The sequence below is a fragment of the Rhipicephalus microplus genome, unplaced genomic scaffold, assembly GCF_043290135.1.
Source record: "Rhipicephalus microplus isolate Deutch F79 unplaced genomic scaffold, USDA_Rmic scaffold_18, whole genome shotgun sequence".
Classification (NCBI taxonomy): Eukaryota; Metazoa; Arthropoda; class Arachnida; order Ixodida; family Ixodidae; genus Rhipicephalus; species Rhipicephalus microplus.
The window spans coordinates 11,003,406-11,029,156 of NW_027464591.1; the positions used below are offsets into that span (position 1 = coordinate 11,003,406).

At 44.5% G+C, this 25,751-nt stretch overlaps 1 protein-coding gene across 2 annotated transcripts in view; it reads right to left on the minus strand.

Annotated features, from left to right (window-relative positions):
- Positions 1-655: 655 nt before the first annotated feature.
- LOC119177749 (uncharacterized) overlaps positions 656-25,751 on the minus strand; it is a 30,066-nt gene continuing 4,970 nt past the window's right edge. The window contains exons 3-5 of one of the 2 annotated variants that reach the window (XM_037428926.2): positions 19,765-19,832; positions 2,020-2,106; positions 656-832 (exon numbers count right to left, since the gene is read on the minus strand). In XM_037428926.2, the coding sequence (XP_037284823.1) occupies positions 684-832; positions 2,020-2,106; positions 19,765-19,832 (304 nt within the window). In that variant the 3' untranslated portion in view covers positions 656-683. Of the gene's footprint in view, positions 846-2,019; positions 2,107-19,764; positions 19,833-25,751 lie in introns of both variants that reach the window. The other variant, XM_075883591.1, reaches the window with a different exon arrangement.

Here is a 25,751-nt window from a genome sequence, read left to right on the forward strand (position 1 = left end):
CGGTTAAGAAGGTGAAGGAAACGGAGACGGATTTGTGGATAATTTGCATGATTAAAAAGTCCGCACAAAAGATCTATTCAACTTTTAAGCAGGAATTGGCCAAGGAATTGATCTATGATAATACTCTGGGTAGTTCTTTACTGTTTGAGACCAGGACAGGAGTATTGCGAACCAAAACATATCGGGCCGAGTACGAAGGGTTAGACACGGTATGCAGTGTTTGTGAAGAGGAGAAGGGACCTGCTGAACACTTGATAATGTTCTGTAAAGGGCTTCACCCTAAAGTTCAAGATGATGGCGCAGAGGTTTTCAAAGCACTGGGGTTTAGGGACAGGAAGGGCAGAATAGACATTAAGCGAGTAGAATTAACTAGAAGGAGGTTATCTGATTGGTGGCTAAAGTCAAAGTACGAGTCAAAGTTAAACCCTCCACTGCAAAGTACCAGTCCTCAACTTCACTACTTGAAGGTAAAAAAAAATAAATCAAGCTTTTGGTTCACTAAGTATTAAGGCTAGGTGGCGTTAGCCACCACCCAATCTAAAGGGTGCAGCCATATCAATGCATCCATCCATCCAGCACTCTGCATTGGTATTGTCAGTGCACGCCAAGAAATAGCCAGAAAATTGTGCCTAAAGAAACAAAGGTTAGGAATATATTCGCCCAGAAACATGGTTTTATTGTTGTTATCCTTTTTTATTAGTTTGCTTAAAAAAGGGGCTGCAGGTGGCTTCGTCGAAAGAAAGCTTCGATCCTTCACAGTTGTCTTCGAGTTGATCCATGCACACTTTCGGTATGTTGTTCTTTACTTCCCAAGATATCCATAACATGCATTCTAGAGAGGGGAACTGAAAAGATTATTATGCACATTAAAAGAAGGAAAACGCATCAAGTGTAGTCAAACTGAAGAAAGAGTGTTGACAGCAATATCTCTCCAACAAATTTGTTTTGTATTTGACGAAAGACATTGGATTCAGTTCTTGTGAAGAGTGAAGCAGAATTCACTTGTAAGTGACATGCGATGGTTCAAATGGTTTTAATGAACGGAAGTTTTTTTTCCCCTCCACTACTAGTGTTTTTTGACACTTTGAAGGTGTATTGCATTTGCCACAGCTGCACACTATTTTTGCAAATCATGTATATGTGGAGAATCTCAGCCAGCTTCTTGACAAAACTATACTGCACACTTTCATGCCAGATGAATCAACATAAACATCACATCTAAGGCACCATGAGGCATTAATACAAGATCCAAAAGAGTTGCTTTTGATGGGCACTCCCGGACAAAACTTGCACCTTTTTTTTACGGTCCAAACATTTGTTTTAGGTCACATGACCACAGCTCCGTTGTTAGTAGTTGTTTCCTTTGTTTTCAATTCTCGTGCCTCGATAGTGAAGCGCTATATTAGGATTCAGTAGTTTCATCACCAAACCGGGATTTTATTTTGCTGGTCCCTTCCTAACTACTTAGCAATTCCGCAAATTTCTACTCTCGTTGAATAAAGCAAAATTTTTTGTGCGCAGATTGAACTGAATTTACGAAGCCCAAGTGCGGAAGCATGGTGAAATTTCTTTATAATATTGCATTCCTTGGCCACCACCTATATTCATTCAGCGCACTTCTAAAGTGACGAATGGTTCAACCCATCGCACTATGAAACACTTGACCTGCACTCTCAATCACGTCCCGCGTAATGACCTATAGCTACAGCCAGCAAACTAGACGACAATATCTATTTTTTCTCCATATTCTAGTACTTTATGCAGGACCTCTTTCACACTGTGTGTGTAGTTTGCCCAGTTATCTTTTACAATGATAATTGCAACCCCTAAGTACTGATGGCAATACCACCAAAAACAGCCCGACTCAAGATTCTTCTGCCTCGTTATCAGCTGCCTTACTCTGCAGCCAGTATTCAGCAGCTTCAACGTAAAGAGAGAGCGGACGTTTATCGAATTACGTGTCAGCATAAGTTACTTGCGGAAGCTGTCAATATCATCACAGTGTACTCATTATCTCACCTTGCGAGCTCCCGTAAGGCATTTCTAAAATAAGGCAGTCCTTGTAGTCCGAGTAGACGTATCTGCCGATTTGTAAAGGCTTGTTATCTGAAAAAAACAAACAAATACAAATGCGTCTTTTGCCAATTGGCATAAGTTTTGATAATTGTTTATATCGGAAGGTTGTTTCCAATGTGTAGCAGTCTCAGTGATCGTAACGCTCACCTAATAAATATCTATTATTTGTTATGGAACATTCTTTTAATTGGGGTAAACCTATCTTGAAGAAGCTTACCCCAAGGTAAACATATATGGCATCAATTTCTGTCAATTCTTATTATTATCGCGCCTAAGAAAAAAACACAAGCCCTACATTTACAATTTCATGTCTTCTCTGGAAGAAGGGTTTTTTTTACACAAATATACTGAAAGTATCGACCAACAAGCTACTTCATAGTATGCAGAAGCTGATATATTGAAGATATGTTGAACTAGTGTCGAAACGTTTACACCTGTTGTCACGCTTTACAGGATTAAGGCTGATTAAGACCTTCTGAATTCCCTGGAAATTACTACGATGCTGTTTGAGGGAAGCAAATTTTACCTGAGCCCCACCGTGGTGGTCTGGTGACTAAGGTACTCGGCTGCTGACCCTCAGGTCACGGGATTGAATCCAAGCTGCGGCAGCTGCATTTTCGGGGGAGCCGAAAAGGCTCTAGGCCCGTGTGCTCAGATTTGAGTGCACGTTAAAAAAGCCCAGGTGGTCGAAATTTTCGGAGCCCTCCGCTACGGCGTCTCTCATAATCATGTGGTGGTTTTGGGACGTTTAACTCCATGTATTCTATATATCAAACCTTATATTATTTCGATTCGGAAGCTCCATTTGCTGAAACAATAGAAAAGGTGTATATAAGCGATACGCTAAGCGCTGACGACGCCATCTGCCGCCATGGGTTAGAAGTGTTGGCGGGCTTGGGCGAGAACTGTTCCCGCGAGTGTATAGGCGATTGCACGGAAGGATGCACTTTTAGTGTTGATTTAACAGTTTGATCTGCCTTCAGCGATGTCGAGAAATAACTGCCGTGTTCTTGGCTGCTCAAACACAAACAAAATCTTGCCAGAAACGCACTTTTACAATAGCACGGATAATCAGGCTAGTTGGTATTGGTTCATCTTTTAACTAAAGAAGAGCGCGCACAGAGACAAAGACACTAGAACAGGAAATTACACAGACCAAGAGCGCCCACTCGCAACTAAAGTTTGTTCGAGAGATAGGTATTTACATATATATCACTTCTGCCACATGACGTGGCCATGTCACCTGCCTGCCAGTCACCTGCCTGTCCCCTAACAGGTCATATGACAGAAGTGATACATAGGTACATTTCTTTCGAATAAACTTTAGTTGCGAGTAGCTGTTCCTGGTCCAGGCAATTTCCTGTTTTAGTGTCTGTGTCCGTGTGCGCGCCCTTATTCAGTTAAAAGATAAAGCACTTTTTCAAGTTTCTGGTGTGGTTTCAAGAGCATTTAGGAGACGTGGTAACGGTGCTTTCCAGCTGTCCAGCACGGAAGGTAAGCAACCGCGCCTTGTTTACGGCTGCGTTAGAATAATTACGTGTTTTTATTTCTTCGTTTTGGTCGCAACATCGTCAGCGGACGCTATTACATTTCCTCTGGGCCTCGCCAACATTATGGACGCTACAATGAACATGGGGATGGAATTTCTGATGCGATGCGATGTCTCTCTTGAAAAACGAATGGTGCGAAGCACAAAGTCAGAAAATGTGGAGCTGGTGCCAGCTCCTTCACAAAATCACCACGCAATCACATGTGCGCTGCACGGAATCGGCTGCATTCTGTGATGGCACTGCAGTTCGATCATCGGTAGAGAATGTTAGTTGTTCGCTCGCCTCAACCATATACACATTGGCTGTACCACAGGGCACCTATGAACATTCATCGATGATGATGATGATGATGATGATGAATAAACTTTATTTTCGTATCTGGCATGTTTGTGGTCCGGGCTGGACTGCACAAGGAGGTACCGGGAGACCTTGTCTCGGTACAGCCTCCCTGGCCTGCTGGATAGCCCAGTTTTGTTCTTGAACCTCCGAGCTGAGCAGCACAAGCAGCCACTGCTCCCGGAGGACCTCAAGAGAACTTGTTGATAAGTTGGGGCATTCCCATAATATATGTTTGTAAGACGCCTTTTCTGTTACACATAGCTTATATTTATTGTCCGGGTACAATGGTGGGTAGCTCCTGTGGAGGTGCACAGGGTTCGAGTAGCAGTTCGTTTGTAGCTGTCGGTATTCCGATGCTTCTTGCCTGTTTAGACTCGGATGAGGTGCGGGAAAGACGCGCCTTGCTTGTCTGTAGTGTTGCATGTATTCTGTGTAGCTTGTAAATCAGCATTTGTGTGGTACGTCGGCGGCGCCAGGGATGATCACCGAGTTGTGTGATTGGGTCGCGCGGCGGGTCAATTCTCGCGACAACTCATGAGCCGATTGCGCGTTTTATTTTTATTTTTATTCTTGCTTGTGGCTCTAGCTTCTGGTTGTTGTATCCTTTTGCATAAAATGGGTGACTATATGTTGGTGTCGCTTCGTTGAAGCATCTCTTGAGCGAGCCTGATACGGTGGCGTCCACTCTCCACTGCGCATGCACTTACTCTCTCTCTCTCTCGCTTTCCTCACTGCAGCCTGTAAACCCTCAACCTTCTCTCCCCACCCCGTTTCATGTAAGCGCGTGCTCTCGGTCGCCTTTCGTCATTCTCGCTTCGTTCCCGTTCAGATGAGTTGTGACGTCAACGCAGGCACCAGTTGCAGCAGCACTCTAACCTCTGCCCAGATCGAGATCGTCGTGGAGCAGCAGCAGCACGGGGATTGTGATGCTTAACGCACGCTCCTGCGCAGGCAGGTTGACTCTGAACTCTGGGCCAGGGAAGCGCAAGCCAAGCGACGGTGTTGAGTGGCGAACCCTGAAATCCGGAAGGCCGGCGTAGAGCAGCCGTTTCCGATACAGAGAGACAACGCGAGTCTGCAGCGAGGGTAGCGAGTCTTTCCAGACAACTGCAGTTACCGGGCACCGGTGGAGCGCCCGCACGATTAAAGCGAGACTACCTCGACAACGCATAAACACAACATAATGGTAACACATACTAAATTAAAACTGCACACACTAGCGGGAAAGCCGATGGAACGTAAGCGGAAACTTGGTATGTGCCCCCAATGGTGCTTCGCATATCCTCAAGATTCCCTTTAGGCGGAGATGGCGTATATTTTTAAAACTTTTGCTAGTGGTGCTAGATATTGGTTGCTTTTTTGTTGTTCTTTCATGCAATTGGATAGACTTCAAGGAAGCATTCGGTTTTCAAGCAATATATAAGACTACTCTTTGCATTTTCTTTCAAACCGTGACTATGGCAAATATGCACGTAACTATAATTTTTATTTTATTTTTTTTATTTACAAAATACTGCAGGCCATGTGGCCCATGCAGGAGGGGCAGGGTACAACATAAATACGTCTACAAAGCACAATTCAATATCATAAACAAATCGGGTAACAATAAAAACAACTCTAAATAAAATATAATTAGGAAATAGTGAAGAAGTAATTCTGTATAGATTCAGTTGAGTCCTGATGATCAATAGGTATTAGGTTTCATTCCTCTGTGGTGCGGGGAAAAAAATAATATTTAAAGAGTTTAGATCTGGCAACATAAGGGGAGAGTGTGAGGGGATGGGAATGACGGGTTTTCCTAGTCTCAGAAAGGGTTATGTAAGGACTGGGATCTATAAAAAATTTACGATTTAACAAAGAATGGAGGAACTTCAATCGGGATATTTTGCGCCTCATTTGAAGTGTGTGAAAACCGTTGGAACGTATAAGATCCGTTACAGAATCCTCACGGCTGTATTTAGAAAAGATGAATCGCATGGCTTTTCTCTGTATTCTGCCAAGACAATTAATATTGGTTTTGGTAAAAGGATCCCAAATAATGGAGGCGTATTCTAATTTGTGTCTGATAAAAGTTCTATAGGCTAAAGCTTTCACGTCATGGGATGCATCTTTAAGCTTGTGTCGAAGTAGACATAATTTTCTGAAAGCAGAAGAGGTGGTGTTAGTAATATGGGTGCTCCAGTTGAGGTTGTTAGTAATGGTAACTCCAAGATAATTGTACTCCTTCACTTCAATCAATGAGTCCTGGCCAATGGAGAATGAAAACATCAGGGGTACTGTTTTTTTAGTTATACGCAGGAGCACAGACTTAGAAGAATTTAGCTTCATGCCCCACTTATTGCTCCACTTGAAAATACTGTTTAAGGCTGCACTAAGCAAGCATTGGTCTTCAACACTATTAATTTCTTTAAAAATAACGCAGTCATCTGCGAGAAGACGAATATTTACTGGGGCTTGTATGACATCTGTCATGTCGTTGCAATAAATAAAGAGTAATAGTGGGCCAAGTACACTTCCCTGAGGGACCCCTGAGGTTACCGGGAAAGAGTCAGATTGTTGTCCGTCAATTATAACACACTGTTTCCGATGCATTAAATAAACAGAACCATGATAAGATGAAGCCAGAAAAACCAAGGAACTCTAATTTGCAGATTAATTTGTCATGAGGAACTACATCAAAAGCCTTTTGAAAATCTAGAAAGATGATGTCCATTTGTTCACCTCTGTCAAGAACAGAAGCGAAAGAATGTAAGACGGTGCTTAATTGGGTGATTGTCGAAAGACCCTTCCTAAATCCATGTTGGAAAGGAGTTATAATGTCATGCTCATTTAAGAAGTTATTAATGTAATCAGAAACGATATGCTCAATCATTTTGCAAGAAGATGATAAAATAGAAATTGGACGGTAATTTAAAACTGAAGATGGGTTGCCCTTTTTTTAAATTGGTACAATGCGTGCAATTTTCCAGTCAAGTGGAAGTATCGCGGATTCTAGAGAGACCTGAAAGATTGCGATGAGAAATTCGCTTAGTGGTTCAGCGTAACGCCGGAGGAAAGAGTTGGGAATGCCATCAGGACCGACGGAAGATTTCGTCTTCAATCGTAGAAGCATGTTAAGCACACCTTGTTGAGAAATATTCATATCCGAAAAGGAGGACCGTCAAATTTGAAAAGAAGGGAGAGTAGGCGGGGAGAAGACACCGTGAAAGTGTGCATTTAAAAGGTTAGCAATGCTTTTGGGGTCAGTTACTGCAGTACCGTCGTGGGTAATGCTCGTTAGTGATTTGTTTTGCTCCTTAACAAAGTTCCAAAACTTCTGTGGATCTTCACTTATAAAGTTAGGTAAAGTGTTGCAGAAATAAAACTTCTTTGCCTCTGTAATAGATTCCGACAGAGCTGTACGAACAGTGGTTAAATTAACAGCAGAAGCTCCTTTTTTTCGTAATCGTTTGGCTTTACGTTTTAACTGAATGGTATGCCTGTTCATCCAAGGTGTATGTTTAGTTGGTTTTACACGTTTGTTTGGTATGAACTGATCTATGCAGAATAAACACATGGCTTTAAACTTGGTCCAAAGCTCGAGAACGTCACTTGCGCGAAATTTGCGAAAGCAAGATTCAAGATATTCTATTACACTGATATCATCAGCTCGTGCAAAATCCTTCACAAACACAGGTGCACGCGTGTCAGGCGTATGTTTAACATTCAACGAAAAGTGTACAGACACAATATCGTGGTCAAATAGGCCAGGCTCAACAGATACATGGTAATTAGAAAAGGAACGATCAAGAAAGACGAGATCAAGGAGCGAGTCAATACCGGTTCCATGTCTAGTAGGCTCGCGAACTACTTGTACAAGATTGTGTACAAGCATCAAATCAAAAAGAACGTTTGCGTCACGTACAGAACCGGCACCCGATTTGATACGATCCCAGTCAATGCCTGGTAGGTTAAAATCACCAACCACAAGAGGATTATTTTCATTGAATTGTGAAATGTGGTCACTAATTTTCAATATGTATTCAGGGGCTGAGTCAGGTGACCTGTAAACGGCACATAAAACAAAGACATGACCATAAATGTTTAGTTCAACGCAGAGGCTTTCACGTGGAGTATTCTCGCATGAATCACGTAGTTAGCCTATCTATTCATGTACCATGTTAGCGTTTCTTGTGCATTGTTGGCGTATTGTGATGTGCATAAGCGAACTATCACATAAAACCTTAGGTGATTTCGCAACACTTAACGATACCTTGCAAAATCTAACAAGAACGTATCAAGGAAGTAAGGGAGGAACAGGTAGTAAAACAAAGACAGGGATTTTAAGCAGTCTTGGAGGACTGGTATATTATACCCTACACAGGAGCTTTAAAGAAGGAGGAAGAGAGAGCACGCAAACAAAATCGCACTTCACAGTCATCAGAAGAGATTAAATTTATAATTGCCAGTGCAAATGTGTTGCCTTCAAGAAGTTTAGCACCACCTTCATCGCCTTCACCTGCAATGTCCTCTCTGGTCGACCTTCCAGAATGGTTTCCCCCTTCATCGGTCTCTGATCATTGAGAGCTCAAACGGCTGCTTGATATGTTCTAGTCACAGATGTTGTGCTCTAATGTTTTTTCGTTATCACTATTGGCACAAAAAGGGTTAGCAGACATTCCGAGACGAAAGGAGAATGACTTCGTGAAAGCTACTTTCAGCCATAAATGACAAAGGGCAGTGGCTTCATTTCGGCGTAGTCTTGTAAGTTTCTGAAGGCATAAAGTGTTCGGGTAGTGCTGGTGTTGTTTGCGAAGTCCACTTGCTCTGCTTCTAGTAGAGAAAGTGACTTGTATTGTGGCCACTTGATGTAGGCTCTCTGCATCGGTCCTCAATAGAGGCTATTGTCTCGACCATGTCCCTTTGAAGAGCTGAGCGGGAATCAATCTCGGCATGTTCATTGCCTACCACACAACAGTGACTTGGCAGCCACTTGAATGCGACGTGGTGTCGTTTCTTGAACACAATATCAATGAGATGCTTAACCTCGAAGACCAACTGCTCACATGCTCCGCACCGCAGAGCTGACAGCAAATATCGCAGAGCCGCCTTCGAATTGCAGAAAACTGACCATCGTTGAGGCTGTTCGTGGTTGACTGCCTGAAGTGCTAATGAATTGCAGATGAATTCCATATGAAGCGCTTGAAGTTCATAGCTGGTCAAAGTAAACAGCACCAAAAACGAAGAGAGAGAAAAGGAAGGACACTATACGAGCGCTGACTTTCAACTGAGAAATTTCATCAAGAAGCATCAAACATATCTGTTCATCTGCCGGTATAAATATCCAAGTGATCAGTGACTTATCGTTTAGAATACTGAGTGAAAGAGCTGCTTCAGCCCCAGTAATGAGAACTCAGATTTTTTCCAATTCCCGATACGCTTAAGTGGACATTCGCTCGAATTAAGTATCACGGGGTATCAGTGGCATTGACGCGAGGCTGAGGCCGTATTGAAGGTGGGCAGCATAGTTTAAAATAGTTGCACACGAAACCCGTGATCTTTCTGAAGGCAGTGTTGCTAAGGGCGGCAATGATCCCGGGAAAAATGCCTGATATGAGCTGTCAAGACTTCTGCTACAACGTGCGTTTTCATAGGCTGGTCCCATACCAAAGAAACAGTCGCATCAGTCGACGGGTATTTCGGGAAGCCAAGGCAAACTCGGAAAGCCTGAGCTTGTGCAGCCTGTGTAGAGTGCGAATGTTTGTCTTACAAGTATTAGTCAGTATGGGCTGACATATCGCAACAGGCTAGTTAACCTGGGATGCTACGCACGGTTATCCGAGCTTCTCGGGCCGACGAGTTTGCTCTGAGCTCGCTTTATGGCGGCCACGGCGTGAAGACACTGCGGAGTGCTTGATAGCAGCGTTGATAAAAATGGCTAGAACAATTCACGTGGCTGGGACATTTGCAGCGGTTATCAAAGAGGCACACCGAGCGGACACGTCCGCGCCCCCACTCAGTCAACATTCTAATCGTGCAGCGACGTCGGCCTGATTGTCGCGATATCTTTTTGATAACTCAACACGTGCCTACCACAGGCGTGTTCGTAGGCATTTCTCCTCGTTCGAAGAGGTTCTTTCGCTCCACGTGCAGCATGAAAATTTCCACTCTCAAAGGCAGCAAGGGTGCGCATCCAGCACTCTCGTGCTGCTTGTTTTGCTGCTATCAAATATTTCAGATAAATATAAGGGCAGGTGGTCACCAGAGGCACTCGCATCATGGCGGCAACGCGGCTGCAATTAGATGCGTCGTGGGTGCGGTGAAGTTGAATGTGAAACATCGTAGCCGCGTCACGTGACGATATGAATTCTGCATGCGTGTGTGCATAGTCTGCGTGATAAACATGTTAGATTTATCGTGCCTCCCGACGTAAGTACTGCTCCACGACAAGAGCAAACCTGGTGGTTGTACCCGCTATTCACCGAGGCGCCTGTCAATCAAACTGATTGACGCGTGAACTCGGATACGAACTCATTGATTCTGAGATCGCCCCAGCTGTACTAGTGACTGTCATGGTGCCAATGGGACTGCCAAGCATTTGATGCGGTGAACGCTAAGCGGCAGCTTCTTTGCATATAAAGTAACTTGGTGAGCTTGCACTGCTTTTGCAAGGCTGAAACCTTAGAGGTGCTTGTGATAACCTATATTCTAGCAGTTTTTTAAGTTGGTCGTCTACTCATGTGAGTGGTCGGCTTCGAAGTGAAGACCACATCAGCTCTGTCTGAATTTTGATTATACTAATTGACTAAGGCATAACGGCCATACACTGAGCTGTTTTGTCTTCATTGATAAGGTTTCAGTTAAACGGCAATGATCTCGGGAGCAATTAGGAAGGTCGGGATCAGTATGGAGCTAGAAACATAATCCTGATTAGCACGACACTAATTGTCATCATGTTAGTAAGGGCTACTTAGGATGTTTTTTTCTTAGCGTGCTTGTGATTAACGTCGCATTAATGAGCAAGGTTTAGTTATCTCATAAACTATCATGCTTTAGTTGGCCCAGTCCTAGCTTTACATGGATTCGTTAGCGTGGTTTTCTGAAGATGTTGCATAATTACCGCGGCCCAGGCGCAGAGCCAGAAATTTTTTAAGGGGGAGTGGGGGTGACCTTATTAATTTTGGGAGGGGCACCCCGTCTAAATAGCCAATTTTTGCTCAGTATCATATGGCCCGAAAAATTTCGGGCGGGGAGGGGGGGCATGGGCTGGTATGCCATCACTTGGCTGCGCCCCTGCCTCGGCCTTACCATGACTTGGTGTTATTAGCTTAGTCATAGCATGCCCTGGCCTAACTAGCCAAGTATACCATCCAGCCAAATTACTAATTACCCAGCCGGACGTGCTCGGATGCTAGTGAACGATGACGGCAAAGAAGACGCGCACCAGCCGAGCAGTGCGCCAGAATGTACAGGCTGGCCATGACTATTAACACGTGATCTCAGGTTTAGCTGTGGTCGCGATGTTGTAACACGCTCACCAGGTACTAATCTCATGACTTGCTGATCATCACCATGCTGATTATTCTAAAACAGACTTAGTGTGGGCAATAAAGGTTCAAAATCAATTTAAACACCCATTTCTCTAATATATCATCGCCAAACGTTTCTGACATATTTATTGCATGGGTGAACTTCTGCACTCAGTGTAATGACAAACAAATGAAAGGAGATGCCTCCGGTTTGAAAACACCATCCAACATAGTCGACCCTCCTTGACGCGGTGACTGCTTCCATCGTAACGAATGAAACGCAGCGTGCTGAGAGGGGAATTTAACTTTTTCGTGCTGGTTGGCTCCGATTTAAAAGGGGGTGTCGCGAGAACTAGGAAAGATTCCGAGTTTCCCGAAACTCGGGCGAAGCTCGGCCGATTCTGCATAGCGCCCCTGTACAGTTCCAGCATTGCGTCTACCTACATGCCCCAGGTTTTTCCACATGGAAACTTGAAAGACTGGGAGATGCCTGTCAAATTCTGTTTAAAGTAAGACACATGCGGGCTCCAACGGCTGCCTCTGTCTATAATTAATCACAAATATTTCTGGGTTCGGGTATAAGAAATGATTCACCCTGAAATGGAAATAGCATAGTGCGTCATTGGCTTACTAGCGAACGCCACTAATGCACATTCTTCCCGGAAGATTTCCGGTCTTGCTTGTATAGGTAGCTCGTTGTCATAGTTGCAGCTTTTTGAAGCCTCGCTCGCATCAGAAGACGTTTGACGCCAGATGTCTAGACACATATGTCGTATGCGTATATGCGTATCGCTACCGTGCAAGGTAGGTATTGAGTGAGTTTAACGAGTACTAGACTTGATAGAGTGAGGCTTAGTACTCCACCCTGACGAGCACCCCGACAGGTATAGCGCCGTGTGTTTGGTTCGTGGTCGGTTGATATTGCCACGTTCCGTCTTCAAGCTTTTGTTATCGCATCGTTTTACTGCCAACGATTCTGAGCTCAAACCATGTCTACACTATTCGAGAAAGCTCGGGATGGCAGTAGATCATTTTGTTCAGATTACGCCCACTTTGTGAACATAACAGATTATTCTGGAACATACGTCGCCGCTAGTGATACCACTATAACATTCGATGGCAAGTAACATTCGCTGGAAGACACGATTCGCCCCTTGTCAGTTGATCAACGGCCGGCGCTCTGTTCACCGCCATCAGTGCTAGTGTCTTACTTTCCTTTTGCGTCGCCACAAGGCACGAATAAGCAGTTTCTTCTTCAACCTCGAGTCTGCTCCCTTCGTTCACGTCACGACCCCGTGACAATATGAAGAATGATCTTGCTGTCAGTTAGAAAGCAATCAATCAACAAACTCGGCCAACCATTCAAGTCAATTCAATTTTAATTACCAGGAAACAATCTAGAGAGACACGTAAGCAAAAAGCTGTCTCAGCAGCTTGACGAAGGCCCAGGGTTCCTTACATGGCAATAGCACATATTAGACACATGTCAACAAGTGTTTTTACATGGCATTCACATCAAAAGCATTATACATACAGATCAGCATACATCACACGTACACATAAAATTTAACAATAAGACTTCTTACAAGAATGAAGGGTAATGCGTTACAATAAGAATTCGTACAAAAATGAAGGGTAATGCGTTATTATAAAGATAAAAAGTGGTGGCGCAGATGTTTTTTCTTACTTAATGCGGTTGTGTGTTTGTGTCGGTTGAAATACTATGACCTAGTGATTGCAGGCTGTGGGGCATTTAGAATGACCTCGTGTATCACGTTAATTTATGCACCTTTGACATGTCAAAATAAAGCAGCAGACAAACGCTTTCGTGATTTCTGTTGTTGGACGTATGAGACGAGACCAATAAAGTTATCGACAGATGAGCGATCACCTCAAGACAGTGATAGAGGTTGGACGAATCTTGTAATGTTGAAGGTACCAGAAAAGTCAGTTAACGATCAGCCAACCAATTATCTTTCCCACGCAGCTGGCCGATTTAATAGAGTAGTACGAGGCAAAGTGGAGACTTGAAAGTCTTAAGAAATGGTGCTAGACGACTTGCCGTCCATTGGTTGGGAGCACTTCTTTCTTGTCAGGATGCGTTGTACAGACGTAGCAGCTCTCCCCTCGCAGCCACACCCAAACTGCACCAGGGCTTGATAGGATATACCATGTGGTCTCAGTAATGAGGAGCACCTCCATAAAGCTAGTGCCACCTCGAGACTCTCCATCGGGAAAGGAAAGTCGATGGAGCCATCACAGAAAATAGGGACGTCACTTCCGGCTAGAGCATCTGGATAAACCACCTGGTCTGCTATCTTCGCACAAAAGCCCTCTGCGATATCAATAACTCGACGCTTTTGAAGAACCACCAGTGCCTTGTCTGGAACACACTGTTCAAGAAAGCAGTGAAAACCACACACTGCTATCGACATGTGAGGTGGGGCTTTCTGGGGCCTCCGGCGAAACTCGCTCGCTGGATTTCGTGTCGACCGGTTGTGCCCTCGCAATCTCCGACGACAGCGCAGCTCTGGCTGACCAGGCTGGTCCTATGCCACCTCTTGCCGCCGGTCTCCTACGACGACGACAGCGCTGCTCTGGCCGACTGAATTAGCCCTACACCGTCTCTTGTCGCCGACAAGAGCTCTCGCAAGTGGTGTCCCGTCCTCGAACTCCTGTGACCGTGTTTCATCTTTCATATTTCTTCTGTCATCGCTCGCTGTACTTGCGCATCTCTCTCTCTCTGTACCTTTTATCTTATCCTTTTAATCTCTTCTTACCCCCATCCCTTGTGAGCTACTGTTGAGGTGTCGCACTCTCATGCAGACAGTTACGGGGCTCACTTTTCTGTTATTTTCCGTTTTATAACCACAATCTCTTTTTGGGGTCAAATATTTCAAGAAAAAAAAACGTTCTCCACCGTTCAGAGGCTAACTTGTTGATGCGACGCTGAATTTCCTTTTGCATTCTTCTGGCTGTGCTGAGGACGTATATTGACTTTGTGTGCCGATATCTGTGCTCCGTATGGCTCTCAGAGTCCTTCCCATTCGGCATCGGAATCATTAGGTCTCGACGAAAATAGTACTGCACGCGTGACATCTTGCATTGTCTACCCGATTACTTGCTCTAGCTTTGTTCATGAACCCACCTGACAGACATTTCGCATGACAGACTTAAAATTGGTCCAATAGGTTTTTTGTATGGTTTTCTGGACGACAACTAGACAGCCCTTTGATGCGAATGTCAGAGGAAATATGGTCGCTGCCGCGTGTCTCAATATCCTACAGCTTCGTAACACATCTAGCAAACGAGCTCGAAACGATTGCATGATCAAGGCAGCTGTCATATGTTACACCACGAAGAAAAATGGGGCTGCTGTCAATCATGAGTTTGAGGTCATGATTGTCAGCAAAACATGCTAGTCTCTTAGCTTTTGCATTTGTCCTCGTACTTCCCCATACCGAATGATGTGCATTAATGTATCTTATGATGACGCATGAAACTACACAGAATGGTCAGAATGTAACCAATCTTCTAGAGTCAAAATTATTTGAAGGTGATATATGAATGCCTATAAGAGTGAACATAGGTTTCTTTATGTGGATTGTAAGGTATACATACTGATAGCCATCACGAGGCGCAATTGGACGCAGTAGATAACTGAGTTTCGGACAAACATAAACGATAACCTTGCTGCATGCTGCATTTCTTGACGTGATGACCGCAATAGTCATACTGGCGTCGGTACGTTGGGCTCACAAATTATGATTACTGGGAACATGTTGTAGTGCACGAACAGCGGAAAATCGATAAAGCGGTATGTTATTCCTCTGGCGTTTTACTGGTTGATGAATGCTGCCTTGAAAAATCCTTGGAAAGGAAGGTGATTATTAACCATGTTTCTAGTAAAGGTATTCAAGCACTGGGCTTAAGGCATCCAATACTTGGAGAGCGCTTCCAGCAGACGTCGTCCAAATATCTAATAATATCTCTCGAAGGGCGTACATGTGAGAACGAGGCATAGATGTGACTGCGATATGCTTCAGGTGCGTCGTCAGCGATCGATGAAGACTCCAGATTGGGTGCAGTCTTCTGCTGTTCCATGAAAAGCGTATGGTTCGAAAGAACCAGTCATTCATCGGCAGATAGATTCTTCTCAGGCGTTTTCATTGAACTTATTGGTTTTTTGTGTTGCTTGACTGTGTAGCACAGGAACAGAGGGGGCGCTGTCATTTCGAGCTTGACCTTCTTGAAGTTCGAATGATGGCTCCAACGCCGTTGCCGACACCAGACATCTCGGGTGGCCTTCCTGTGGGTCTAATTGTCTCTGGCTATTTGTGTAAGCACCATGCGCTTCTTCATAAATTGAGGGCAGTCGTTGACGGGGCAGCGATATCACTATTACAGTGGCCGCATTTAAGAACAATTGAATGGCAGGTTTCTTCCGAGCGAGATTCTGCGCACAGGTTACACAGCAGTGAGTTCGGGCACACCCCGATTACGTGTGCTGGTAACATTGAAATGCCAGCAAGCACGTAGGTAAGCTGCTATGATAAGCTAGTTAACCACTAGCTCCACGTTGACCCTGTTTTGCACCACTAGTGCAAGCTGCCTGCATATTTTTTCACTAATTTATCGTGCTGGTTTCAAATTTTTACCAACGCTGACCATTCGCATGGTCGCACTTGGGAAATTCATGCACCACATTCTCAAAATCAACTATATATGCATATGACATGTGAGCGAAATAAGTGTGTCGAGAGAAGAAAACGGTGGTTCCCTCATCAACGAATGCAGGCATTATTCGTTGGGTTGTTATAAATAAACTTGCGCACTTACGATGATCTCCCCTTTGTAGACGAGCTTGTTGTGGTGCGCGTCTGTGGCAAACGCATGGCGCGCATGGGGATAATTTTCCATACAGCTGTGACATCGGAAGCATGTCCACTCTTATAATGTGTGGCTCTTTTGCGTCCACTATCACCACAAAAGTAATTATTTCGCACCTGCATGAGCAGCCTGGCACACGCTCGAACTTCCGCCATGGTTGTAGCAAAAGGAGGTGTCTGCTACACGACTTTCAATGGCACCCCTCTAGGCACTCCACATCGCGTATACTCTTCATAGCCAGTTCACAAAATTGAAGATCACCAACTTTAACGCACCTCTGTAATGTAGACATACATTTTTCAATCCAGCTGTGCCATGAAATGAATAGGTCTAGAGAAAAATTTCTTAGCCTGTGAGATCATCGCTCCATTAATAAAAACATTGAATATTCCTCTAGCATGGTTTATTTTTAAATGCGACGCATTTCGTAGCGAACTTCAGCGACCTTGAGCGTATCTATCTATCTATCTATTTATCTATCTATCTATCTATCTATCTATCTATCTACCTAGCCACTTACGTTTGGGTGCTCTCGTGGTTGCCCCCTTAACTTGGCGTCAACCAAAATTAGCATGGTAGGGTAAGATGGTTTGACAGACATGACGTGCTAGTCAAGACATGAGTAATGTCACAATCTCGTCGCATACGTTGTCAAACACTCCTCGCCAGACAGTGGCACATACCCATGGGCGGGTATATGCAACAGTTGATTGACGTTTAGTATCTACCCAGGAAGGACCAAAACACAGATGGGCAATTTAAGAAATATCCGACATTGGTAGCGCCGACCTGATGAATGCAAAAAGTAAATGTCAGATTCCAAGCTGAAATCGAACCCAAGCATTGTGCGTGGAAATGAAGCATTTTACCACAGAGCTATACCTGGTCTCTGAACTACGTGTCAAATAGACGCTAATCTTCGTGAAACGTCAATAGTGGTTGCCGTACTGCCTACGCAGTTTTAAAAACATTACGTATGTACTCCTTTGATACAGCCGTCACGTCGGGTTAAAGTCAACTGTGGTTAGTAGCAGTGTCCAGTGCCAGTATCTTCGCGAGCATCAGCACTTCATATCAGCTCCAGGTGTTTCTCATCTTCCAGTTCGCATCGATGCGCAAGTGCAAACAACCAATTATATAAAAACATCTGCAACTTTTCAACATATGTCTGCACGTGCAACATTTGCACATATATCTATAACGTCATTTCATGACTTGTCACTCAATAAAAAAAATTGCTTCACGATCCCCTTCCCTCCGCATGCTTCGCACAACGTCGACTTTTATAGGTACGTGGGATATGCCGAATTTTTCGTTATTACCGTCACTTTACTTCCGAAGAAAGCTCACTAATGTGCACCTTATCTGGAAATTTATTCACGCGATCGAAAACTGCCCTGCATGGCTCAGTAGTATTGTCTTTCGGATTCTGCGTGGAACAATCACTGACCACAAGTCTTTTCGTATACTTCCGTGTTTCTCATTGTATGCGAGTTGCTGCACGGTGGGGAACGATTATTTAACTCATTTTTTGCATCATAGTGTTTTTCGCGCTGAAACAACATGGTAGGTTGCGCGAGTTGCCGGAAGTTAATTTCCGCAACTTGGCTGTATTCATTAGTTTAGTTATGCGCTGTTTCATCGACAATGAACAAAATTTTGTCATAGTTTGGCGGCATAATTTTTATCAAGACTAGCGCTGTTTAGCATATTAACGCACACTTTGTACAAGCTCTTTAGCTTCTTCTGTCATTGGACCTACCTCATGTGTCTTCGTATTTATTGTAATTGTCATTGTCTTTCTGTGCTGCATTTACATATGTTGTCCGAATGTCCCGGCTTCTTGAATTTATACTTTCCAATTTCCATAGCCAAATTTTCTCTTTATAGATATATATATATATATATATATATATATATATATATATATATATATATATATCCTGTCTTACAATCAAGAAGGGTGTAAGGCAGGGGGACACAATCTCCCCAATACTATTTACCGCGTGCTTACAGGAGGTTTTCGGAAGCCTAGAATGGGAACAGTTAGGGTTAAAAGTTAATGAAGAGTACCTTAGTAACCTGCGCTTCGCCGATGACATCGCATTGCTGAGTAACTCAGAGGACGAATTGCAACTCATGATTACAGAGTTAGACAAGGAGAGCAGAAAGGTGGACCTTAAAATGAATCTGCAGAAAACAAAAGTAATGTACAACAACCTCAAAAAGGAGCAGCGCTTCGAGATAGGTAATAGTGCACCTAAGTTGTAAAAGACTATGTCTACTTAGGGCAGGTAATAACCGCGGAGCCGAACCACGAGATTAAAGTAACTAGAAGAATAAGAATGGGGTGGAGAACATTTGGCAAGCACTCTCAAATTATGACAGGTAGGTCGCCACTATCCCTCAAGAGGAAGGCACATAGCAGCTGTATCTTGCCAGTACTTAGCTGCGGAGCAGAAACCTGGAGACTTACAAAGAGGGTTCAGCTTCATTTGAGGACGACGCAGCGAGCAATAGAAAGAAAAATGGAAGGTGTAACCTTAAGAGACAAGAAGAGAGCAGAGTGGATTAGGGAACAAACGGGGATTAAGGATATCATAGCTGAAATCAAGAAGAATAAATGGACATGGGCCGGGCATGTAGCGCGTAGACAGGATAGCCGCTGGTCGTTAAGGTTAACTAACTGGATTCCCAGAGAAGGCAAGAGGGTTAGGGGGAGACAGAAGGTTAGGTGGGCAATTGAGATTAAGAAGTTTGCGGGTATAAATTGGCAGCAGCAAGCACAGGACCGGGTTAACTGGCGGAGCATGGGAGAGGCCTTTGTCCTGCAGTGGACGTAGTCAGGCTGATGATGATGATGAGGATGATGATCATATATATATATATATATATATATATATATATATATATATATATATATATATATATATATATATATATATATATATAGTAAATAAGGAGAAAGAAAAGTGGGTAAAAAAATAAGTTGCCGTGAGGAGGAATTGATCCTACGACCTCCGAATTACGCGTTCGATGCTCTACCACTGAGCTATCATGGCGACTATTACCCCTACCACTTTATTGGGTTTATATGTGAATTTAAACGTGGGAGTGTCAGTCAGCGCCACCTGTAGCCATGGCAGCGAGTGTGGTACACTCTTTTTATGAGCGTCTATGGCGTCTCGTAGCACGTGTCTCATAACGAGCTGGCAGCTGACCAATAGTCCCTCGTATACGAGGGAATATTGGTCATTACCTTGGGACATTGCCTTGATACTTAACAGATTGCAGTAGAGCTCTGTTTATACGTATAAAACGCAAACGCATTGTCGGCCGCAAATACACACGAACAGACTTAGAAACAGTAGCGCCGGTCATAAAAAAAATATTTTACTCACCATTTTTGTCTTTGAACAAGAACTCATCAGGGGCGTTGCCAGAACGTACATAATAGGATATGTTTTTCCTGCGGTCATTTGAAGAAAAACGGTGTGATAGAGAACAGTCAATAAAATAACTTTTTTTTTCTTCAACTTAGTGATCTGCGCATGTATACAACGCCGCGACCTTGACGTTTGCCCTCGACTCTAAGTAAACTGTATTCGGAATGAACCGAAGAGGTTGCGTGATTTTTTAAGAGTAAGTGGCGTTTAAACGCATTGTGTTGAACTCCATATTATACCGGGTACTATCCATGTTTCGAAGCTTACATTAGGACATCCACTCAGCGCTGGTTAACGTCAGGCTGTACTAGTAATAACTATGGGAAGTGCTTGCTAATACCGGATAGCATAGCCGAACGTTGGCTAAAGGCTGGTGAATGTTGGGCAATGGGAACTGCGTACTGGGTTATTAGAAAAATTAAAAATGAACGTGAACACAAAAAAATTATATACAAATGTATGACAATGTCAACATCATCTCATATACGTAATTAACAAATCAGAGCTGGCTCTGGATTACTTCGGAGAGAGAGAGAGAGAGATAAAGATACAAGGAAAGGCAGGGAGGTTAACCAGACGCACATCCGGTTTGCTACCCTGCACTGGGGAAGGGATAAAAGGGAGAAAAGAGGTTGCAGAAAGATGAGAAGGTACACACAATCACGAGCACACTCGGGGAGCACACACAGTTTACAGGCGGTCGCTCAGGTTTGTTGACTTAAGGTAAAGTAGCAGTGCTTTAGTTGCTTTCTGCGCAACTGAGGCAGATGCCCAAGGTCCTAGTATCTTCTGCACACAAAATGGTCCGGGGTCAAGTCGATTCAAAACCATCCGTAGCTGGCATCGCTGTGTGTCGTAGCAAGCGCAGCTGCACAGGACGTGTTCGATGATCTCTTCATCTCCGCAGTAGTCGCATGTAGGAGTGTCTGCCATACCAATGCGAAAGGAGTACACCTTTGTGAATGCAACACCCAACCAATGGCGGCATAACAGTGTCGCATCGGAGCGGGAAAGTTGTGATGGTAGCTTTAGCTTGAGCGAAGGATCCAGTTCATAAAATTGACACCTTTGGAAGCTCGTAGACGACCAGAACGTGCGTGTGAGATCTCGAGCCAGCAGGTAAAGTTGTCTTGCTGCATCATTCCTTGATTGAGGAATCGGGACTACACGGGTTTCTTCATGGGCTGAGCGGGCTGCATCATCGGCTAATTGATTTCCGGTAATACCGATATGTCCAGGCAGCCATTGATATATAATATCATGCCCTCGTGCTAGAGCTTCATGATGGCAATGTCTTATTTCTTGTACCAGTTGGTCATGGCTCCTCCTACGCATGGCAGACTGCAAACTCTGAAGCGCTGCCTTCGAATCACAGAATATGACCCATTTTCCTGGACGTTCTTGAACGAGGTATTGTAAAGCAGCCCTTATAGCAGCAAGCTCTGATGCCGTAGATGTAGTCATATGCGACAACTTAAACTTGATTGTCATTTCTGCAGCCGGAATTACAGCGGCACCGGATGAGCTGCTGGATGAGACGGACCCATCAGTGTATATCTGCGTTCGGTCTAAGTACAACTCATGTAATAATAGCAGTGTTGCTTGCTTCAATGCTACTCTGGAGTGACTGCTTTTCTTTTTGGTTCCCGGAATTTCTAGACGTACTTGCGGCTGGTCGAGGCACCACAAAGGGCATGCCGTTCTCGCAGCTGGCGCATATCCTGATGGAATGCTGTTTAGGTGCTTGGCTATGATGTCTGAAAACGTAGCACGTGGTCTTCCGGAAGGTAGAAGGGCCAAGTGGTGGTCGGGGACACGGCTAGCATGTCGAATGTGCGCTCTGAGGCAATCCACAACTATATATGTCCTGACCGGATGGTCTTTGGCAAGCATGATTGTGGCATAAGTAGAAGCGCATCGGGCAGTCCTAGGCAGATACGCAGTGCCTGACCCTGCAAACTCTCCAATGAATGAGTATTCGATTTGCAAGTGTTAGTCAGTACCGGCAAGCTGTAGCGCAGTAGACCCAGAAATAGGGCCCTGTACAGCTGTAGCATGGAGGCCACAGAAGTTCCCCATGCTTTACCGCACAAGAATTTCATGATATGCACAATGGATAGCAGTCTCTTCTTCAAGTACGCACAATGTGGGCTCCACAAAAGACTTCTGTCGATTATTATGACCAGGAAACGATGCGTCCGTGCATATTTGACACTCTGCCCATTGATGTAAACAGGGTATGGCGTCATTGGTTTGCGTGTAAACGCCATCAACGCGCACTTCACAGTTGACATATTTAGGCCTTGTTTCTGAAGGTAGGCTGTTGTGAGGGTTGCTGCCCGCTGTATTCGTGCACGCACCTTAGGGCGAGTAACTGCAGCACTCCAGAGGCAAATATCATCGGCGTATATGGATAGGCGCACCGACTTTGGCAGAACCTTCACCAGACCAATGAGGGCCACATTGAACAATGTGGGGCTTAAAACACCTCCCTGAGGTACTCCGCAGTAGGTGTAATGTTGGGCTGTTGTACCCTCATATGTTTGTACAAAGAAACCCCTGCCAGTTATATAATCTTTTATCCATTGAAACATTCGTCCACCAATGCCCATTGCTGCGAGAGAAGTGAGGATGGCATCGTGAGCTGCATTATCATATGCACCCTTCACGTCGAGAAAGAGTGCCACTGATATGCGCTTGCGACTTTTTTCTTGTTGAACAAATGTCGATAAATCAAGGACACAGTCAATGGAGGAACGGCCCCGACGAAAGCCTGCCATGCAAGAAGGGTATTTGGTGTATCGTTCCAAGTACCACTCGAGACGAAATAGAACCATTCTTTCCATCACTTTTCCGAGGCAGCTTGCGAGGGCAATAGGTCGATACGCTGTCAAGTCCAATGGTGATTTTCCCGATTTCAAAAGTGGTAATAATCGACTAATTTTTCATTCTCGGGGAACACTGCCGCTGAGCCAGGAGCTGTTGAAGCATGTTAAAAGTTCTTTTCTAGCTTTTTGTCCAAGGTGTCCCAACGCACTATAAGTGATACCATCAGGACCTGGCGATGACATGCGCTTAGAAGCGACTAACGCACCTTCCAGTTCTTCCATGGTGAACGGAATGTCCATTTCTGGTAATCGCGTCTCAGGAACGATCACGGCGTCGATGCTCTCGGTCATAATATTCCCGGCAACTCTCGTGCAAAATTCTTCAGCCACCTCGAGTTCTGTTTTTTAATGATAGAGTGCCAAAGCTTTAAAAGGGTGCCGTTGTTGTGGAGAGGAGCGAAGACCACGAACTGTTCTCCAGATATATGACAGCGGTTTATGAGGGTCTAGAGATTCGCAGAATGTTTTCCAGCGTTCGCTCTCCAGTTTGTAAATGCGTCGTTGAATCTTTTTCTGGAGCCGCCTTGCTTCCCTCAGATCGTAAATTGATTTTGTGCGTCTGTATCGTCGTTCAGCACGCCTTCGTATAGCTCGTAATTTTTCCAGTTCGATGTCAAACTGTGTTACTTTAGACGAAAATGGTAATTTACATTTGGACGCTTGCATAGCTTCCACTATGGTAATTTCCAGGCTGCAGGCGAGGCCTTCTTGGCAAGCGTTCTCAACACGCGATGTAAACATCGACCAGTCATTGCCAATTGCAACACCGGAAGAGAAGTTTTTTATGATACCATCTATCGTCACGTAGGTGGGTATGTGATCACTCCCATGAGTCTCAATATCGCAAAACCACTTAACTTCGTGAGAGAAGCACCGTGACACCAATATCAGGTCAAGGCAACTGCCATACGTGAGACCCCGCAGATATGTGGGGGTACCATCGTTCATGATGGAAAGGTCGTAATCGGAAGCGAATGTAACAATGTTCCGGCCCCTGGCATTCATCCTAGAGCTCCCCCAAAGCATGTGATGGGCGTTGAAGTCACCGGTGATGATCCAAGGCCCATCGGTTCTCATTAGGATGTCTTTTAATCTGTCGCAGTCAAATCGCGATGACGGAGATATATATCCACCAATAAGCGCGAACGAAACTTCATTCTTCTTCACACGAAGACACACGTACTGACTGTCGTCATTTGAACTTATTGGGTGCGAAAGATAAGTCAAGTCTGTGCGAATGTAAACAATTTCTTTGCTTCGTTCTTCGCAAGCAGCTGAACAAAAAGCTTCATAACCGGACAATCTATAAGGCGTTGATACGTTTGGTTCACATATGACAAGTGTAGGGAATTGATTGGCCCGAACAAATTGGTGAAAGTCCGAGATACGGGACTTCATGCCTCTGGCATTCCACTGAAAAATCGACGCACTTTTAACTTCAGTGCGGAAGTGGAGATTTTGTTGAGCCATTGTGCTTATACGAAGTTAGCAAGAACTGGATTCAGTGCATCCAGTATTTGCAGTGCACTCTTAGCAGACGGAGATTGTATGCTGCTCAGTAGCGTGCGAATCATGGCAATTAATGATTGCACGATTGCAGCCACTTGTCTGTCTTGGTTGGAAAGATCTCGAACCGGGACGCTTGCAGTCACTTGCCTGTCTTGGTTGGAAAGATCTCGAACCGGGAGCGCGGACTGGCCGTCATGAAGCTCTTTCGGTTCGCTTGATGCTGCTTCCCTTTGAAGTGCAGGCCACTCTGTCGCAGTTAGGGTATGCTCACTGGCTTTGTCCTTTACAGCCTTTCCCACGGCATGTGGTCTGGGAGGCAAAGGAGGTGGTACTGTTGAGGGATCACGCAAACGTGTCGAGGAGGTAGCGGGCGTCCTCGAAGACCGACGTCGACGTGAACGACGCCTTCTGACTTTAGCTGCGGCTTCTCGATGAGATGAGTGATCGCGCACCATCTCCTTCAAGATGGCAATTTCCTTCTGAATCCGCGGGCAGTCCTTCGATGTGGCTTCATGGGATCCATTGCAATTAGAGCATTTCTTGACAGTTGCGACGCACTTATCCGCTTCATGGTGCTCGGCGCAGCGGTGGCATACCACCGAATTCTCGCAGACGCTGCTCACATGTCCAAGTTTCATGGATTTACGGCACTTGAGAGGCTTTGGAATGAAAGGCCGCACAGCATGTCTGAAGTATCCCCACCTTCACATGAGAGGGGAGTGATGTGCTCTTAAACGCAATCTTCACACAGCGAGACTTGCCTAGTCGGGTGACATCAACAATTGGAGTATCAGTTGTGGACTTGACAAGAAGTTGTAAGTCCTTATTGGAAATAGCGACATCAATGTCGTAGATCACGCCGGTTACTACATCACATCCCAAGGGAACATGAGAGCGCACCTGGTTGTCGTCCAAGTCAGTTACACTGCGCAGAACGCCCAACGCACTTGCGCGCAAAACGTCCACAGCCAGTATATTCTTTCTGGCGTTCACTCTTATGTCCGTGATCTCATTTTACTTCAAATTAATGAAATACCTATACGGTCAGTTCAAAAGTTTGGTTGATTTCAGTGGCCATGCACCTATAAATATTATTGTAAATTGGGAATCATTTAAAGAAATTAGCGTGACTGCAGCTACAAATTTTGTTTTTTCAGGTCGCTGTTGATATGAAACACAATTCTTGGAGGGTTGTTAGATGAAAGAAAGCGAGGGTAGAAAACAGCAGCTACAGAAATACTTGTGCAGCGGGACTCTGTACGGAATTTGTATATTCGCGTTTTCAAGTGCTTCCTGCATTCTCGCTTTCAAGCAAGCACGTAGGTACGACAATGAAAGACTGTATTGGGTATCTCAGAAACCAAGGAATTGTCTATGACTTAAACCTTGTTAGAATTACATCGGAAGGGTGTCTTGCTGGGGAGAGTTGGTTGTATTTCATTATTATGCGTAGCCCAAAATACACAGAACAGTTTTTGTTTTCTCCTTTTGCTGTTTTCTTCACGCTACGTTTAGAATTACATGCGGGAAATTACTACCAACTAT